This window comes from Dendrobates tinctorius, unplaced genomic scaffold (genome assembly GCF_039654945.1).
Source record: "Dendrobates tinctorius isolate UK_male_01 unplaced genomic scaffold, ASM3965494v1 ptg000194l, whole genome shotgun sequence".
In the NCBI taxonomy this organism is placed as follows: Eukaryota; Metazoa; Chordata; class Amphibia; order Anura; family Dendrobatidae; genus Dendrobates; species Dendrobates tinctorius.
The window spans coordinates 2,246,800-2,260,262 of NW_027361861.1; the positions used below are offsets into that span (position 1 = coordinate 2,246,800).

Genomic DNA, 13,463 nt, shown 5'->3' on the forward strand with positions numbered 1-13,463 from the left:
TTTCTGACAATTTGTTATCATATAAGCCGTTCCTGTTTACCTACCATTGATTCATCATTGTGTCTAATAGGCAGTTTTTTATCTGGGTACTTGATGTGACAATTTTTATATATACTTCATATACATAACATAGTGGTTTTGGGAAAGGGCATAATTTGCTACAAATTTATATGTAACTGGTTCTACTGTGTGTGAGTGTTATGCATCTATTCAGACTGTCTGGACTTTCTACCTTGCCTCACATGCATATATGATTGTATAAATCTACTTTACTGCATTCATAAAGATATTCTAAGCAAATGGATACAGGCCATCTGGCCCTCTGTTTCTAATATGTCGTCTTATAGGATGATATAGGAGATTAGGGATAGCCATCGCACGAGCGGGGGCGCCATTCTCGTATTTCTTAGGGTGCCAACCTCTGCACCTAGGTAGGTGTTCAGATAGTCATTTTGTATAGGGCTAGGTCACTCTTTTCTTCACATCGGCTGAGTGAAATGGTTATCAGATGGTAGCACGTATTATCAATTTTATACATCTTCTTTATGTCCATTTCCCCTTTTTTGAGGTTTTTTGGGCTATAATAGTATTGTGCAGTTTTTAACTGCTATGATTCAGGTTTTTCTGACCACATGATTGGATTGGCAGATTCAGCTGGTTAGATTTGGTTTGACTGCTATACCTTATCTCTTTCCAGCAATACAATAGCCCGTTTTTTTGCTAGGCTTTATAATAGGGGACATCTGTGCAATTTTATATTGTTATTTTTGTACTTAATAAAAGTTATATTTTAATAGGGTTTTTTTCAGTTAGTCGGTTATAGGTAACCCTTGTTCACATTATACTTGTTAGTTGGAAAAGTAAAAAAAAACAACAATATTCCTCACCTTTTATATATGTCATTGATATATAGATGTCACTGACATCTACAGTATATATCTACCTATTCTATGTGTATTTACTGTATGTAATCCATCTGTTCTATCTTGATGGCTTCTACTGTGATTTTACACTACGTGGCTGCTGAATTGCCGGCTTTTATGTTTTTAAGAATTTTTCCTTTGAAATTGAAGTGTAAATGACAGAGAATTGCTCTATGTAAAAGCTCATATTAAAATCGCATTGCAATCGGATATCAATCGCACTGCGTTCGGATGTAAAAATGGATGCTAGTTGTGAAAAATCGGATTGTACTTGCAAGAAAAAAGCATGACACTCGCATAACACATGTATTGCACTTGTCTGACTTTGCAGAAACAAATTCGGACCGATTTTAAAATAGGTAGCGTGAATCCAGCCTAACAAGCTTTTCCTGGATTTCATATATAGAACAAACAACACAAAACTTTAATTAAATTTTAAAGCGCTTGTTCCATCACAGACACCATTAGTTATATATAGACCAGCTGACCAGCTCCCAAGACCCCTGGAAAAAAAAGCTTATAAGAGAAAGTTGCCTTTACAGATATCAATATAGTAAAGATAAAGTTTGATATATAACAATTGCAGCACACACTGTCATGATGCAGCAGTCTATAGTCACCTGGTGACTGCAAACTTTTGTTCTAAGCATGGACAACCCCTTTAAGGCACTTTTATAGATGATCATTGGTCAAAAGATCATATGAATGTTCACTCAAAACCGCAAACAAGCAAACGCTAGTTTGACATTTGATTGAATATTTTATGCGGACATTAAGATCTTGGTTGTCAGCACATTACCCAGTGCAAACAGGGCTGTGCCGGTAACAATAGTGAAACTGAGTGCGACCATTCATCTGCATTGAAAAAACTGCTCCATTAAAAACCGCTGATCAACTTTTATTTCAGGCACAAAATCTAGCCATTGTAAAATAGCCATTAAAAGGAACCTGCCAGGCAATTCATGCTCCCAAAACTGTGAGCAGCATAAATCGCAGCCCGGCCGCACAATTTTAGCAAGGTATATTATTCTCTGAAACATACTTTGAAGATCTGGCCCAGAGACCATAACTGGAAACCAGACCAGTTAGGCTTTTTCCAGCACTTCTGCCACTGACAGATGGGTCTTTCCCTATGTACAAGCCAGGGAGAGACCTGTTAGTGACCAGAAGTGATGCTGGGAAGATCTGGTAAGGGGCAATACACGACTAGTCTGGTCTCCAGAAGGTCTCCAAAGTTAACTTTCTCTGAAATTCTAGAACATTTCTGTGGGTGACATACTGTATCTGGCTGCCATCATACAGCCAGACAGTGATTCATGCTGCCCACTGTTTGGGCAGCATGATTTGCCTGACAGGTTCACTGGCTGATCTTGTCCCATTAACTAGCACCAATCAACTAAGTCAATTGGTGCTCATTTACTGATCCATTTACATGGTGTGACAAAAACTGTGTGCGGAAGACTGATCATTAATGTGTTTGGTTCTGTCCATGGGGCAATGTGTTGCCAATGATTATTTTTGTGCCAATAAAAACAATGCAATCAACTGACAAGAGTTTTGCTTGTTGATCAGGTGATGAACTTTATTAGCTCGCTGAATACTGGACCATTACAGTATAACAAAGCTAATGACAATATCTCTGACTAGACAGTAGCAATTTTTAAACTGAACTGTATATTCAACAAACGTTGCATAAATCAATAGTACTAGCAATAATAAGAAATGTTGTAAGGTATTGTATAAGAGAATTCTGCAGCTTTCTCCAGCCAAGGAGCAATTTCTTTCGCTCACCATCTACTCTGAAAAACGGCTCAACTCCATCTTACTCATGATGGACTGCCAGCCCAGTAAGATGTTAAATTACATCACCTATTATATTCGATGGAGATGGGAAAGGAAAGTTTTGAATGAGAAAAGAAGCAAAGTGAGACATGGAAAGATGGTGCTGAGCTTCTAATTAGTCTTTTACCTACCACATAGCTGGATTCACATAGATACTGCTCAATACTGCTGTGCTCTGTATTAGGCCATGATCACACATGCGAGACACTCAGACAAGTCTCGCATCTTAATACCTAGAAATACATGCAGCCGCACGCTCCGCTCCCGAGTGACGGCAGCAGTTGCCTGGTATTAAGATGTGAGACTCGTCCGAGTTTCTCGCATGTGTAACCCCGGCCTTAGAGACATCATAGCAACTTTTCTCCTCTCATAGTCAACTGATGAAAATGCAGTATACAAGGGATATAATGGGCTGAAATAGTGTTATTCCTTATGTACATATAGATGTCAACTTGTTCTGAAAAGTTATTGTAAAGTATAGCTAACCCTTTAATGGCTAACCCAGATAGAGGTCAGCTTGACCACACTTGTCTTTAAATGTGTTTTTATTAGCTGTACCACAAATTAATCTTCAAAGCAGAGCAAAGAAATGTAAAGGAATATTAGCTGCTGCATTAATGTTATAATAATTTCCCACCAATAAATTAGTAGTAATGAAAAATGCAACAATACATAATAGAAAAAACACATAGTGAAAATGTGAATGCAACTTTAAAAATGTACAGTGAAACCTAAACCAGGTTACTACAGCTTATCAGTATGTTTCTTGTGAACCACTGTCATGTAAGAAGCCATGCTGTATTACAGGAGCATTTTAATAGCAGTTTTTGTTTGTTTATTGCTCACAAATAGACTGGATATTCTGCTCTTTCTTTATAAAGTTAGGTTCCTTGGCTAGCCCATAGGATTAGCTATGTTTATGCATGGATTAGGGAAAGAACACCGTATTTAATTGCTGGGTCTGTAAGCAGTTTGCAGACAAACTTGTTGTTGGAATCAATGTGCTTGATGTTTTTGAAAAATAAATGGACTTGAGTAAAAATATATATAAATAACCCTTTTGCTGCCAATTTTTGTGTACTGGGACAGTTAATTTACTTTTAAAGGTTATGAATGCTTGTATATTTTATTTTGCTTTCTTTTATGTCTCGGTGGTGTGGCTGTGCTATTTAGTATGCATAGATAACTGTATGTTACTTAACCCTTGTGCTGATATATTCATCATACATGTCAGCTCATTTGGGAAGAGAAAGCAGAAAAGAGGAGCTGCACAACGCAGAGGACTTGTTCGGAGCCACGTCAGAAAGCGACACTTCCACGTTTCATGGCTTTGAGGAGGATGACTGGGAGGGACCTTCCTCAGTCCAAGCCACTGACTCCCCTACTGCAGAGGACTGGGGAGACTGCTAAAGCAAACGATCTGGATCATGCCATCTTCTACCTGACACTTCTGATCCCTACTTTCTTTTTTGTGTTTTTGTTTTCCATTTTTCCCTCGTTTTAATATTTTTTTATTTCTTCTCCATTTACAAAGCACAACTGTATCCTAACTGGACTTTTGAAAAATACTAAGAATATTTTTCAAGTTATTTAAAAATTAAAACTGTGGATAAATATATATATATTTTTTTCTTTTGGTATGAGCAGAGCTCATCTCTCCAGTATTAGCCAGCATCCCAGAGCTGGTTTTTAAGGGCACTTTGGATTGATAAATGAATGCCTTTAATATTGATAGCCACAATTCACAATAAAAACAGATGTCAGGAAAACACTGGAATTCTACTTTCTTTCTGTCTGCGACCCTGATTACCTCAATGACAGAAGACTTTTGTAACATGATGATTTTACTGAATTTTGCACACACAGTGAGGACTCGACCTAAGTTAATGCAAACACTGCTGTACAAGGAGCAAGTCCATCCTGATTTTCCTCCACTCGAACCTCTGCATAAGGACAGAAGGTCTGTACTTATAGAACAAGCATACAAGCAAATGGGATACATACGTCAAGATTGCTTTCCCCCTTGCAATGATTTATATGTGCTATTTATTTTTCTGTGGCTCAAAAGACGCTCTGATGTCTAAAAGGCACCTTTTTGTCTCCTTATTCAATACCACCTACTAGAAGATACCAAAGCAACACCCATTAATGGTCCACAGGGCAATGGAAATGAGACCAAACTATCATCGCACCTGCTGAGCTGAATTCAGACTGCACTGCAGCAGGATTGCAAAGGTATGCTACCTGCACATTTTACTCTGCGTTGCTCTAAAACTCACTGATCACCAGAATTATTTCCTGTTCACTAATGTTATTTAGCAGAATGGAAAACAAAAGAACTTGATTGTATAGGTAGGAAACTGAATTGAGCGATAAAACTTGTCACATGGCACATAAATGGAGACTACAGAGCTAACTGGAAGTTGTTCAAGCATCTACAAAGTTGCACCAGGGCTCATTGTGCATGCCTATCCAATATCATATATTTATAGAGAGAAATAGTAAGTAAAGGCAGTCCAAGAATTGTGATTTAGATGCATAACTTGTGTGGACCCTATACACACTAGATCAGTGTTTCTCAACTCCAATCCTCAAGACCCACCAACATGTCAAGTTTTCAGGATATTCTTAGTATAGCACGGATTATATTTTCATCACCTGCTCAATCATTAATTCCATCACCTATGCAATACTAAGGAAATTCTGAAAACTTGACCTGTTGGTGGGTCTTGAGGACTGGAGTTGAGAAACACTGACCTAGATGGGGGTAGATCTACATGTAACAGCTCAGCGTGTCAATGTGGCCTGTTTCAGAGTTCAGTGTTACCTTTTTAGTTCAACATTCAGTGTTTTGACTGCAGCCATGACATCCTGCATCAATGATGTAGCCAATAACGAGTCAATGAGCAGTGTTGGGGCGCTGGTGTGCTGTGACTTCTCTGCTGCAGCCAAAACACAAACACCTGAGCAACTGGTACTGAACCTGGAGTGGACAAGTAGCTGCTCTGATTGTTAGTTTAGACCATTTGGAGTCCACTTTTCTGAAAGTGGTGAACCCTTGTAATACAAATTTGAAATAGTCCCAAATATATACTAAGGGTTGATGCTGTTTTTGTATTGTTTGTGATCCCATAATAAAGCAAGTCGCTCATTATTGGATGCTATAAATAAGACTGGAGTATGTGATTATAAAGTATCCAGTAATTCCAAATAAATGCCTGTAAGTACATTCAATCTTATTAGCTATTCTACTTATATTTTGCCTCTGCCACTTTAGTACCATAGCAAATATGGAGAAAGAAAACTCCTAAATACCAAGTAGAAGATTTTCCTTATTTCATAAAGGGGTGATGTTATATTAAAGGGGTTGTCCATATTAAAGGGCTTGTCCACTACATGGGGCAACCCCTTCTCAGTCTGTATGTTTCCTTCTTTTAAAATAACACGTATACCCATCTCTCATGCTATTCCAGCGGTGTCAGCAATGTCTCTCCCAGCGGTCGCATCACAGTGCAACCAATCAGCGGAGAGTGAAGCAGCCACTGATTGGCCTCAGGAATCACGTGATGTCACACTGTGACGCAGTCACCGGGAGAGACAATCCCAACACCTCTGGAAGGATGCCGGCACAAGAATTGAGAATAAGTGTTCTCGAGTAGTGGACAACCCCTTTTGTACAGCATGTAGATGGTTGTATTGTTGTTACTTCTGATAAGAGTAAAAGAGCCCTGTGGGTGATGTAGCGTTATTTCATCTTGAGTGGGCATCACATTTCATTTGCTAGAGCATAGGCAATTGATGACCATACATGTCTACTATAGATCTTAAAATCCACTTGCTCAAGTCAATGTTGTGCAATAGCACCAAGTTCCCTGTGTTTAAAGAATTATTGAAGAACAGTACTTGCACTTTAAAATGTGTCTGGCTTTCCAATGTAAAAATAATAATAATAATAATAAAAAAAAAAAGCAAAACACATTTGTGATGTCATTTCTACACTTTACAACGGTCAGAAACCTGTCGCAAGATGGTGTCTCACTGAGTCTGGCCGCTAAGAGCCACAACCAGTCTCTACAGTGAAGGAGCTGCGATGCTCATCGGCCCATCTTGGTTTCACCCAGAAGAGATGTTGTGGCCCTTCCAGTGAAGCCACAGAGATTTAGGACCGATGTTAACAATTGACAGGCGTTGGTCTCAGCGTGCTACAGCGCCTCCAAAACGATCTTCTTATATTTTTTGTACACTCAAAAATGCACACATATCTAATAATTCCATAGCATTAGAAAAAGTATGTAGCACTCACCATTGCGTTCGTGAAAAAAGTCCTATATTCCATCAGACAATTACAGAACATTAGTTGTGGCTTGCAAGGTGCTGAGGCACGCGGGGAGAGAGTGAAGAGGGCGACGGTCGTTTCACGTGTCTACTCTTTAATGGGTCCAGCGTAGACACGCGAAACGGCCGTCGTCCTCCTCACTCTTTCCCGCAAGCCTCAGCACCTTGCAAGCCACAACTAATGTCCTATAATTGTCTGATGGAATAAAGGACTTTTTTCACGAACGCAATGGTGAGTGCTGCATACCTTTTTAATGCTATGGAAGTATTTGTATATATGCAGAGCACTTTGAATCCAAGCATTTAAGCTGCAAAGCTCCCAAATAGGGGAGCCACCCTCTGTCATAGGGATTGATTCCTAAGTACACTGGTGCCGCTTCCTATATGCTCATTGAAATTTTTAACACATAGCTAACATTTTTAGAGGTGGGTTCACAAGTATGAATACAGTTTTTGATAGTTATAATATTTGTCACCCATATAGTCAGGATAAACCACCAGTTAAATTAACGAAGTTATTCCTGTATTCACGGTGCACAGAGGAAGCCTTCTACTTCCTAAAATCACACATACACACAAAGTGCTGATTTACTAGCTTGTATTCAACAATCCAACATCTTGATCCAGTAAGTGTGTATTTGTAAGATGCGCAGGGCAGTAGTCGTGGACGAGGGACTGCATTCCCACACCCTGGCACCTCACAAATAAACAGTGTCCCAGTTCACATGTGCTGTGTGTGTAGTGCAGCACTCATGATTCGGCCCCAGGCCTCCACAGTCTCCAGGCTTCCGGATCCAGGAACAGCTGCGCATAAATCAGGGGACACCCGCTTCTTATAAACCAGTTCAACTTTACTAAACAGTTCAAGTGATAACAAAGCACAGTACATTTTCATGTTCTCCATTTGTTCAGCCTGAGCTATCCCTTTGCTTCTCGCTTCTTCAGCCCCTGGGATTCTTTGTATAGCTCTGCAGTATTCTCGAGACCCTCCCCGGCTGGCTCACTTTTTTCCCGTCCGGCTTCCACTTGTTGGAAGGGAATAAGGCACACTTCCTAGTGCCTAGTTTGGTCCTTATGCCCTTGACATTACAGGAATGTCCGAAGACAGTTTCCAACATTCTTATACTGCCAGAACATTACGTACTGTACTTCTTGTGTCACCAGCCCTCTGGCCTTGAAATCTCACTAACACCATCTCCATCTGATCTACTCAGGAAATGCTTCTCCCTTTTGTCCGATTTACCCACTTCCATGCTGGGCTGATCCCAAACATATTAACTGTTTTTTAACTTGTACACTATTTCCTACTACTAGTATGCTTACAACTGCATATTTCTCTTTCTTAACATAACCTCTAAGCCCTATACTAAACCTTGTGTCCTAAATCTACCTCTATACTTTCCCTATGCACTACACATTACTCACATGGTACACTATTTACATAACATTACAAGAATCGCATCAAATAGTACTTATAAGATTCTGTGCATTTTCACATATTAACCACTCAATAAAATACAATAAAACCACATGTCATAACACACATTTTACCATTGTTGTCTACTGGAGGAAAGGCATATGACAGTCCATGTCACACTTTTACATATGCAAGGTCACACATTGCCATGCTCAGGCTTATTCAGCAAGCCAATAGATGGATTATACAGGATGTATCAACTAGAAAATTAAATTCTAGTTTGGTGCCATTTTGTGTATTCAAAGAAAATTTGATTTTGTCATCAACACAATGTGTCAGCTCTAGATTGCAGCTGTTACTTTGTTAATGCTACCAAAATTGCACACACTTTTCAGTTCTAAGCTTTGGAATCTAAGGTGTTAACTAGTGATGGGTGAACATGCTCAGATAAGGTGTCCACTAACAGGAACAGCCGCAACACATTTACTGATTGTTAGGCAATCCCTGCATGTGTTGTGACTGTTGTACAGCCGCAAGACTTGCAGGTGTCTGGATTCGACTATATTATTCGAGCATGCCGAAGACACTCGGTTAGCACACAAGCATTCTCGGGTAATACCTTATCCCAGCACGTTCGCTCATGACCAGGGCTGTGGAGTCGGAGTCGTGGAGTCGGAGTTGGAGTTAGTTTTGGTTGGAGTCGGAGTCGGTAGAAATGTTCCGACTCCAGCTTTAAAAAAATGTATTAATATTTCATAATTGAACTTTCATATGAATTTTATAAATGTTACTCAAATATATATGTTCTATCAAACTATGAACAACAGTGATAAGCAGTTCTGCTGGAGATAGAGACATTTCTTCTTGTGTGTCACTGTTCTCCACTGCCCTTATCTAATCTTATACTTGGTTAACCTCATGCTGCCCCAACCCCCCTACTTACAATGTATGAAACTGAAAGTGAAAATGTGTTGCAAATTCTTAGTAGTAAAGCTCCTCCTCTAGACTAGATCATACTAGGTGTGCGTCTTCCAAGCATCTCACAGCTGCCTGCTACTCAGAAGAGGAAGACTGTAAGAAGTATTATCCTTTCAACAAACTTTGCATCAGTTAACTGTGAGTACATGAGGAATAATAACAGTATTACTGACCACTATATCAGTTGTACGACCTGGCAATAATTTTGTACAATTGTTTTTAGGAAAAACAATTGTCATTTGGATTGTGAATGCAGAATTAAAGACCTGAGAATGTCAAAGAAGCATCACATTAAATCAGCTGTATTTGAACATTTCACCATCACTCAAGATAGAAAACATTATGTCTGTCAGTGTATGACAAATGATCCAGACGAAAACAAATGCTGTGAAGCCAAGATGAGTTCATATTCAGGCAAAGATAAAAATGCTCCTACCAGAGCTTCTAATCTAAAGAGACATTTACAGCGCTTTCATCCAGAAGTACTGAAAGCAGTGGATGAGAAATACTGCATCCAAACCAATGAACCAGTGCCCAGCTCTTCCAGCCAAACAAAGGAGCAGAGAACTTTGCAGCCATCAGTTGCAAGATATTTTGTCAGTGACAAAGTTACTGTGACAATGACAGTAGATACATTTAAAAAACAGATCATAGAGCTTGTTGTAAAGGATAGTGTGCCTATTTCATTATTTTAACGACCAGCTTTTATGTGTCTGAATGGGGAAATGGCCCGCAAGCTTGGTGTTTCTCTGGAGAGAGAGAGTATTAAAAAATTAGTAATCGAAGAAGCTTTTAAACAAAAGGAAGAACTTAAAAAAACTCTCAAGGGACGCTTTCTGTTTCTTAAAATGGATGCCTGCACACGTCACAGAGTGAACTATTTTGCCATCAATGTCCGATTTGTTTGTGACAAAAATGAAATAGTTACCAAGACATTGGCAGTAAAAGACACCAAAGCTCATCACACCAGTGAGTTTCTCCAGATCTTGGTGGAAAAGGTTCTGCAAGACTATGAACATAAAAAAGAGCAAGTTCTTTCTGTCGTAACTGACAATGCTTCAAATATGATAAGTACTATTAAGCTAATGAATGAGAGTAATGATGGTGACCAGCAGCTAGAAGAACATTCTGGGTCCACAGACACAGAAATGTTTGAAATAGAGGAACACAGTATTGTAACTGAGGAGCAAACTGAAGTTGCTTCAGATGAACAGCAACATGATAGTTTAGATGATCTTGTTGAAACTGTGTCAATATGTTCTTTCATTCATCACATGCGCTGTGTTGTGCATACGCTACAGCTGGCTATAAGAGACAGTCTGCAAGAAGGACATGCTGCTGCACTGATTGGCAAGGTGAGAAAATTGGCTACTGTTGCCAGAACCCCTAAAGTTGACTCAATTTTGAAGAGACGTGCTGGAAAAGGGGCAATTATTGATCAAGCCACACGATGGGGCAGTACTTACTTAATGATTCAGCGCTTGGTTGAACTGAAAACCTTTCTTGTAGACATGGCTAACCCTCAACTGACGCTAAATGAAAGTCAGTGGAATCAGGTGACTGAGCTGGAAAAATTGCTAGAGCACCCATTTACAGTGACTAAAAAATTACAAGCAGAGGACTTAACTCCAGGTATTTTCTTAAAGGAGTGGAAGAACCTGATGTTTCGCCTGTCCCAAAGAGGAGGGTTAATTGCAAGTGGCATTGCTACATCAATGAAACGGAGAGAGGAGCTACTATTACAAAATAACATTCTTTTGGCAGCTGTTTATGTAGACCCAATGCATCGGATTCTTCTAGATGATCAACAGCTAAGTAAAGGAAAAGAAGCTCTGTTTGAAATAGCAGTAAGGATGAAAGGGTTGCAGAATTGAAGAATTTAATTTCGAAAAATATTTGGATCACAAGGACCGTGCAAAGCGTTCCCGCATAGAAGAAGAGTCATCCCCATCAAGGAACACAGCCAGTACATTTCAGCAGAATTTTTCATGTGCACTAAAAGAAATTGAGAAATTTCACCGTTCATCAAAAATAACAGTGCAACAAGCGATTCCTCTGTATCCTGACATTGTCAGAGATGTTGCCCGAGTGGTTACTGCTTTGCCACCAACACAAGTTAGTATAGAGAGGTTGTTCTCTGCTCTCAAAATAATTAGACCAGATTTGAGAGCATCCATGAAGGAGGATCTGAGAGAGGCAATACTTTTTCTGAGGACAAATTTATAGATTTCTTCTTATTAACTGCATAAAAGTGTTTATTGCATATTTACTTACAGTTTAGAAAAGTTTCTAAAAGTTATTTGCTATATTCTAATTGTATTCTAATAAATGTAGTTTTTGCTCTAAGTGGTCTAATTACTTATATGATGGTGAGAAACTGAATAAGCACGATGTTTAATATTTTACAACAGTAAATTTGTTGTTATGAATTGGCCATTTATGAAGGAGTCGGAGCCGGAGTCGGAGTCGGAGCCTGATAAAATCCAGGAGTCGGAGTCACAACTGTGGCTTACCGAATCCACAGCCCTGCTCATGACTAGTGTTAACTATTGCTGCTTCTAAGTGGTTAAAGAAAAATGGTACCACTGGCTACACCACAATATATTGGTAGATAAAAGGTTGTCATGGCAACCAGAGGTTTAAAAGAACCTTTAACAAAAGGAACTTGGGTTTGCAGTGTGTGAACTAGGACTTAAAGGAGTTGTTCCCTTTCAGTAAATGAATGTGCCCGGGCTGCACGTTATTATAAAGAAACAAACTGCACTATACTTGCCTTCCCTGGGACCACCAGCAAGTCTCTGCCTCTGCTCTCTATGTATCTGGCATTGGCTGCAGCGCTGAAGTCAGCACAGCAACCAGTCGGTGAGCTCAGCGGCTCTGAAGGAGGCGTTGTGTCTACACTGGCAGCGCCACGGAGTTCACCAATTAGCTGCCAGGCATCGGGAGTGTGGGAGGAATGGCCCCGTCGAGTGTCCAGGCCGGAACCAAGGGAGCTGTCATCTGGGGGACAGAGTTCGGGGACAGACCGTTGTGACAGACAGATGGGCTGTGGGAGGGACCAGTATAAAGGAGGCGGGGAATTCCCGGGACGATGAGTCAGCCGACCGGGACAGGCAGCAGGAGACTGCGGGAGCGACTAAAAGCTAGAGCGACTTACCAGTGCCAGGGAAGACGCTCACTGAGGACTCCAGAGGGACGGCGCCAGAGCGATCCTCCGAGACTTTCTGTCCCGCTCCAGCCCGCGGCCACTTCGGCCGCAGTTCGACCCGTGGCCGCTGCCATCTCGTTACAGCTCGCGGCTGCGGCCTGCTCCCCGCCACCCACAGCTGCCCAGCTCTCACCAGTGGCCGCGGCAAGTACAGTGCCGTCGGCGGCCATCACTGTCCCGCTCCGGTCCGCAGCAGGGGCCGAGCCTCTGCTGACCGCGGACTCCCCGTCGCAGCCGTTAGCTGCGCAGGTGGCCTGTCATCCGCCACCCCACATCGCTGCCGCTTGCCCCAGTCCAGGGGGTTGCGGCCCATCTGTCCAAGGACTCCGCCGGGGCCTGTGGGGCTCCAGTTTCATCGGCGCGCTGGAGCGCCCGAAGACTTCGCCAATGCCTCAGCAACTGGGCCCAGGGACTACTACGCCGAAAGACCACCAACCCGAATGGCGAGGGACGTCTGGACGGCTAAGTTGACTATATAAGTAAGGACCCGTAGTCGGCCATACCACACCCTATAGTGATCGGCTATTGTGTGGTAAATCCCTCGGCCGCCGGGGAGTGGTCCTAACCCAAGGAGAGACTAACGACCGTCATCCGATCATCTTGGGCATGAACATACTGCGGGAGTTCGGGAATCTACTCAACGATTCCACGCAGGAGACCCTGAGTCAGTGGGGTTCTCGCACGGCCCAGGGGCAGGTCTTCCAGCGGTTGGTGCGGGAGGTGCGAGTGCTCCAGGAGTGTCAGGAGGGTGAGGTGCTGG

General features: G+C 41.4%; 1 protein-coding gene across 12 annotated transcripts in view; it reads left to right on the top strand.

Moving 5' to 3' along the window:
• Positions 1 to 13,463, top strand: part of DPF3 (double PHD fingers 3) — a 474,508-nt gene that overhangs the window by 420,363 nt on the left and 40,682 nt on the right. The window contains exon 10 of one of the 12 annotated variants that reach the window (XR_012221569.1): positions 4,000 to 5,000. The exons of 8 other annotated variants lie outside the window; for them this stretch is intronic. Coding sequence is in view for 3 of the 4 variants with exons in the window: in XM_073552703.1 (XP_073408804.1) it covers positions 4,000 to 4,175 (176 nt within the window). In the remaining variant the exon portion in view is untranslated. Of the gene's footprint in view, positions 1 to 3,999; positions 6,732 to 13,463 lie in introns of those variants that run through there. 3 more of the 12 variants (XM_073552708.1, XM_073552703.1, XM_073552704.1) reach the window with 3 other exon arrangements.